We start from the raw sequence: 6766 nt of genomic DNA, 5'->3' as shown, positions 1-6766 counted from the left end.
TTCGGTGCCTTGCTCAAGAGCACCTTTGCAGTGCCCAGGAGGTGAGCTACCAGCCCACACTCCATGCTTTGGTCCGTATGTGGACTTAAACCCAAGTTAGACCCAAGTTAATAGGGTTATTGTCCAGCTTGTATTTACCTTGTGTCTGACAACATTATGGAAAAGATTTTCAAGGTGGTTGACCTTTATGTTAAAAAGTAAGATCCTTTTATTAAATATAAAAACTTATGCAAAATAAGACCAGACTCCATGTAAATATACAGTGATTTTAGCATCTTAAAATACACTTAAAATACAAAGTTGACAGAAACAAAATAAAACTATGAAAAGTCGTTTTGAGTCGTCTTTCCACTTTTCCCACATCACAACTCCAGTTCTAGTTGAAATAAACACATGGTTTACTAATTTACATGTGAAAATATGTTGGTTGTATACGCTCTAAAAGTATTGTTTTTTTAAATGGAGTCTGGTGAGTTTAGCTCTAGAGACTTCAGAGTTGTTTCTGGTTAAACAGAAAGATCTTAAAGAGGTTTTAAAGGTCTATCTCTGTAGGGATCCTTTCCATAATGTTGTCAGACACTTAGAATATTAATCTGAATCTGTCAGTAACAGAAAAAAGCACTTTTAGAGTCCAAACTGACGATGCCCATTTGCCCCATAGGGTTACATTGCAGCCCGGTCTGTGGCTGCCAGTTACAGGTTTCAGTGTTTCAATCACTTAAGACACAAAAACAGGAAAATAGGGTCCAAGTTGAAAAAGAAAAATTAAATTACCCTTTAACATCAATCCCGCCCCTGTGAAATATGTTATTGTTGCCTCACCTGTGTTTGTGGGCTAAAATGCACTCCCCTCCATCAAGTGGATCCACGTTGTAGATGAAGAGCTGTCCGTCAGCTGTGGCCACCAGGACCCGTGGAAGCTTTTGGATGCTGCAAAATCACATTAAATATAATTTTCAGTTGTTTTGTAACAATTATAGCTATATATATATAGATAGATTACTTTCATATGAAGGGCCAAAATGTATCTGGACGGAAGACCACGGGCCACAAATAAATGGTGAATAATTAATTCTTCTTAGATAATTCTTTGTAGATAAAACTTACATATTTAATTAAACATGGACGTTTACCAGCACAGTGCTTTACATAGCCATAAAACTGAGATTTAGTACTTTTAAGCTGCACAAAATGTACATTTTGTAGTCGTTTTGGTTAGGAATTTTCAAAACTTTCAAAATAAGAGCCCCAAATTGACCATGGCTAAATCTTTTCACTTTTTCTGTGTTGATGCACACTGCTCTTTTCACCAGCCAATCAGATGCTAAAATGTAGTCAGAATATGAGTCTGAGAGAGGGGGGGGGGATGAGGGAAAAAGAGTTGATGTGCTTTCAACCCCTTTCAGAGTTTTTTTTTTTACTTTCAACATGGAAAAACCATGTCAAACAAAATATTAATCATACCAGTATTATAATGCTTTAAATGTTTCTGGGTCTGGGACTTTAAGGAACACACCAACAAATAGAGGGAGATATCAGAGTGGGACTCCACAGAGAAGCTCACATACATGGCCAGGGTGCAGACGTTCCTCTGGCCCGATGTGACGAGGTGCACGGTGGCAAACGCCCGGTCCTGGCTCATCATGCCAGACACCTGAGCAGGGAGGTAGCTGCTGGCTGCGGAGAACACCTTCCCCATGTAGGCCGTCCAGGTGGCAGCCTCGTCCCCTCCACTGCACACAACGGGAAAGATAGAAAAGATAGAAAAGATAGAAAAGATAGAAAAGATAGAACTAGTGGTCAGAGCTACAACAAATACAAGTTGTGATAAAACATAGTTCTCCCTAAATGTAGCACCCAACATGTTTAAATTAACTTGTATTTACTGTGTGTGTGTGTGTGTGTGTGTGTGTGTGTGTGTGTGTGTGTGTGTGTGGTGTGGTGTGTGTACCTTAGTCCCTGTTGCTCTAGTTAAAGATGTGTACAGTCTCTGTGTTGCGGACGCCACAAGAGGAACTGGCCTCAGGGCCTGAAGGATAAAGAGCTATATTGACATACCTACACACACACACACACAGACACACACACAGAGACACACACACAGACACACCACACACAGACACAGACACACACACACACACACAAACACACACACACAACAGAAAGACACAGACACACATACACACAGACACAGACACACACACACAACACACACACACACACACACAAACACACAACACACACACACACACCACACACACCACACACACACAAACACACACACACACACCACACACACAACACACACAGAGACACAAACACCACACACAACACAGACACACAATCACAACACAGAAACAGGACACACACACACAGAACACACACACAGAGACACACACACACCACACACACACACCAGACACACAACACACACACAGACACACATACAGAGACACAAACACACACACACACACACACACACCTCACAGAAACAGACACACACACAGAGAGACCACACAAATAAGAGACAACACACACAAACACCCACAACACACACACACACACACACACACACACACACACACACACACACACAAAGTACAAAACAATGAGTATAAATTATTAGTTTAAGGGAGATTATCACTTTGACAATTAGTAAGCTATTTATTATAACCTCACTCAGTGTACTCTCCTACGCTCCTGAAGATCTCAACCAACACAGGTCATGTCCCATTTAATAACTTAACTATGAATAAGTCCCCATGCATGCTAATGTAGCACTGCAAGAATATAATATAATATCATACATAATGATATACACAGAAGAATGTGTTTTTTTGGAATCCTGATCTAGTTCTTGCAGTTAAATCTTTAGCTGTGCTCATTCATTAGACAGTGTGTTTCTATAAAAAAAGTGCAGATGTGATATGATGTGTGTGAGCCGTCACCTCTTCATGCCCCGGCGGAACTCAAACAGACGCAGGCCCTCAGGGATGGAGAAGACCCGGATGACGGTGCCCTGGAAATACAGACAGGCAGTCAGGGCTTATCTTTACGTTAGACTTAGAGTTTTCTGTTAGGAGGTTGGTACAGAACCTGGAGCCGTTCTTCCCTTATGCAGAGCTTTAATGTCCCACTTATAATCTGATATGTAACTAGAGGAGATGGGCCATTTGAGGCAAAGCCTTAGAGTTTACTATAATTCTGGTTCAATGCATGACATAAAACAGTTTAGGTCAGTGGATGGATATAGTTTTAAAATGGTGTTTTAATTGTGCATGGACCTAGACTCACAGAGCCGGACCCAGGAAAATATCAATAACCATGCCCAAAGCCTTGGCTGATGAAAGAGGATCAGCACAGATTTAATGCAAAGTAGGACCGGTTGCTATGTAATTGTATATTTGCCAACCATGTTGTAGTCATCTGCTTTGGGGTCAGATTTATGTCATATCTTGCAGGCTCAATAAAACATTCTCATGAGCAAATTATATACTTTCACACAGTGCAGGTATTGCTCTTTGTGCACCAATTCAATGGGTAGTTGTACAGGCTGCAGCGAGCATGAACCAACACATAAGGAGAGGCAAATAATGGCCCCTGGAGGTATTAAACACAGGCACAGAGCAGCCACCACGTGCCACCCAGTGTCAGGGTGCGGTGCGAGCGCTGGAGGGCGTGCACGCTCTCGCAGGTCCACTCCGCTCTCCAAGTTGATTTCTGAAACTGAATTTTTGGGAGGAAGTGGCTTTAGTTTAGGGTTAGATCAGAAATTTGGATTTTAAAATTATTTTCAAAACTAAAATGCAATTATTTTGACTTTTCCACTCTTACAGGGCCCTCTAGTGGCAGATAGGCCCTAAGCAGATACCTACTATGCCTACATCCACACTGTAAAAAATGGCTCAAATCTCCAGTTATTTCCTTTAGATTTCACAGTAACACTACTGAATATGATTTTTACAGTAGAATGCAGTAAAGTTTACATTACAACCTTGTCGACATGACAACATCACAGTAGTCTAAGCATTACAGTTGAAATCACAGTAGTCAAAGAATTACTGTAAAAAAATCACAATATAGCCACTATAGTTCTGTAAATAGTACAGTAAACTACTGTATTTTTACTTTTTTAACTTATGTTGTGTTTAATTGTTTTGTATTATACAGTGAATACATAAAATACTGTAGGTGGAAGTACGGAACCTTTACTGTAAAACAATTCACAGTAACTTGCTGGACAATTGTTACAGTAAGTTACTGTAAATGTTACGTGTGATTTGTTGCAGTGCAGGCCTCTTTGGAGCTTATGCAATACTGTGGTACAGTATAATGCAATAGTGTTATATACTAAAAGGACATTGGAATTCTGTGCAATTTCCTACAGTGCAATATTTAATATTTAACCATTTAGTTTCATCACTGTGCAATATTTATATATTTATTATTTAGTACTTAACCATTTCATTTCCTTACAGGGCAATATTTTTGTTGTTGTTCGCAGTCACCTAACTGCTTTTCGCATAATGTGTATACAAAGCTATTTTTTATATATATATGTATATAGTTGCTCTCAGGTCTCAGGACTGTGCACCCCCCCCCCCCCCCCTTTTTCCCTGCACTATCTATACTTTACATTTTTGTATTTTATATTTTTATATTCCGTGTTGACACTGTAAAGGGGTTGCTTCAATCTCATTGCACAGGTACTGCACTTGTGTATAATGACCATAAAGGCATTTTATTCTATTTTAATATACAGCGTGTGCCTATCTCAGGGGACTTCGGTCGGCCTCACCCTCTCTGAGGCGCTGGCGAGTCTGGTGGCCGAGGCGTTGAAGGTGAGAGCTGCCAGAGGACTGTCGTGAGCCGGGATCATGGTCACTGTGTTCTGAAACAGAAAGAGAACGAGGTATTCCCATAGGCCGTTAATATTAATATGTATATGTACAGTCTATGGTTATTCCACGCTGATAGAAGGTTAATGTCGCTCAGACCAGCTGCGGTTGCATTACACTGCAGTATGTTAAGTGTCATAAAGAGGCATCCGATTCAAAAATTAAAATCCAGAAATTCAAATTCTCCTGACATTGAAATGAATTACACTCTCTTTGAAATAAACTGTAGATGAAGCGAGTATCTCAATGATGACATGTTAACATACATACAGTTGTGCTCATAAGTTTACATAAGTTTGCTTAAGTTGACTAAAAAGAGGAATAAAAAAATCATGTTTTGGAAATTTATCTTAATGCCTTAATTAAAAAATTAGGTAAAATGTAATGTTTAAGGACACCAATTTTCTTTGTGAATGAATGATGTATTGTAAAAAATAAAGTTTCTCCTTAAAATATAGGGGGATAAGAATACATACCCCTATGTTAAATTCCCATAGAGGTAGGCCGATTTTTTATTTTTAAAGGCCAGTTATTTCATGGATCCAAAATACTATGCATCCTGCTAAAGTTCCTTGGCCTTTGGAATTAAAGTAGCCCCATATCATCACATACCCTTCACCATACATGAGATTGGCATGGGATACTTTCCTAAGATCATCTTCAATGCAAATCGAACCAGCTATTAGCTAACTGAAATAAAACTATGCCAATTCAATGTATGGTGAGGGTATGTGATGATATGGGGCTATTTTAATTCCAAAGGCCAAGGGAACTTATCAGGATGATAGTATCCTGATCCATGTAATCAAACTGGCCTTAATAATAAAAATCTGCCCGCCTCTATGGGAATTTAACATAGGGGTATTAACTTATGCCCGTTTATTTTAATGGAACATTTATTTATACAATACATTATTCACTTACAAGAAAAATGGCGTCCTTAAAGGTTGGATTTTACCTCATTTTTTAATTAAGGTATAAGATAAATGTCCAAAACATGATTCTTTTATTCCTCTTTTTAGTCAACTTAAGCATGGCATGTACACTTATGAGACACATTGTAATAAGATAAGAAGATTAAGATAAGCCTTTATTGTCTTAAATTTGTCTACGAGAGAAACAAATGGCGACACATCGTACATAAACAACATGTATACAGTGGTGGTGTGGGGGTGGTGGGGGGGGGGGGGGGGCATGCTAGAAACTCTGCAGGGGGCCCAAACTTTTGCAGACGCCATTTTTTTGTTTTCTGTTATTTACAAAGTGTAAATGATGAAATAAAATCTAACTTTTTGTGACATATTATACGAATCTCTAATCTGTCATTTGATGCCTTTCGGAGATTTTTCCATCTTTTCTTGGCTTCTTTATGCACATTAATACACATTTTTGCCTGGGGTGTCCAAACTTTCGAACCCCACTGTATATGTTAAGTGTTAATATGTAGTATGTTTATTCTATATTAGATTATGTAAAGATAAATAGGCAACATTTCATTTAATGCTCATCACACAGGCCTCCCCAACACAGAACTAGACTTTTATAACTTTGTGATGTTGTTATAGTCATTATTGATACTAAATACATTTTCACTGAAACGTTAGAATATCTCATTTTAACTATAAACATGTTATCCTTGTCAAAAGGGCTATTTATCATTATTGGTTTAGGATTTAAAAAAGCTCATACTGTATATTGTAAGAAGATTTATTGACCAATAATGCCAATAACAATATTTGGTTATTTAAAAATCCGATATGCCGACATATCGGCCGATATATATTTTGAAAACAAATCCAGAAACGCGTAACAAAACATAAACAGATTGCCCTAACATTAGTTATTGTAGTTATTTATGAGTTCTCACT

The 6766-nt window shown here is 38.5% G+C and overlaps 1 protein-coding gene across 1 annotated transcript in view; it reads right to left on the bottom strand.

Moving 5' to 3' along the window:
* Positions 1-6766, bottom strand: part of wipi1 (WD repeat domain, phosphoinositide interacting 1) — a 24239-nt gene that overhangs the window by 5793 nt on the left and 11680 nt on the right. The window contains 6 exon segments of the mRNA XM_032536894.1: positions 823-930; positions 1569-1733; positions 1952-1973; positions 1976-2058; positions 2949-3019; positions 4799-4891. Coding sequence (XP_032392785.1) covers positions 823-930; positions 1569-1733; positions 1952-1973; positions 1976-2058; positions 2949-3019; positions 4799-4891 — 542 coding nt within the window.

The sequence above is a fragment of the Etheostoma spectabile genome, chromosome 15, assembly GCF_008692095.1.
Source record: "Etheostoma spectabile isolate EspeVRDwgs_2016 chromosome 15, UIUC_Espe_1.0, whole genome shotgun sequence".
In the NCBI taxonomy this organism is placed as follows: domain Eukaryota; kingdom Metazoa; phylum Chordata; class Actinopteri; order Perciformes; family Percidae; genus Etheostoma; species Etheostoma spectabile.
This window is presented reverse-complemented; position numbering and strand designations above follow the sequence as displayed.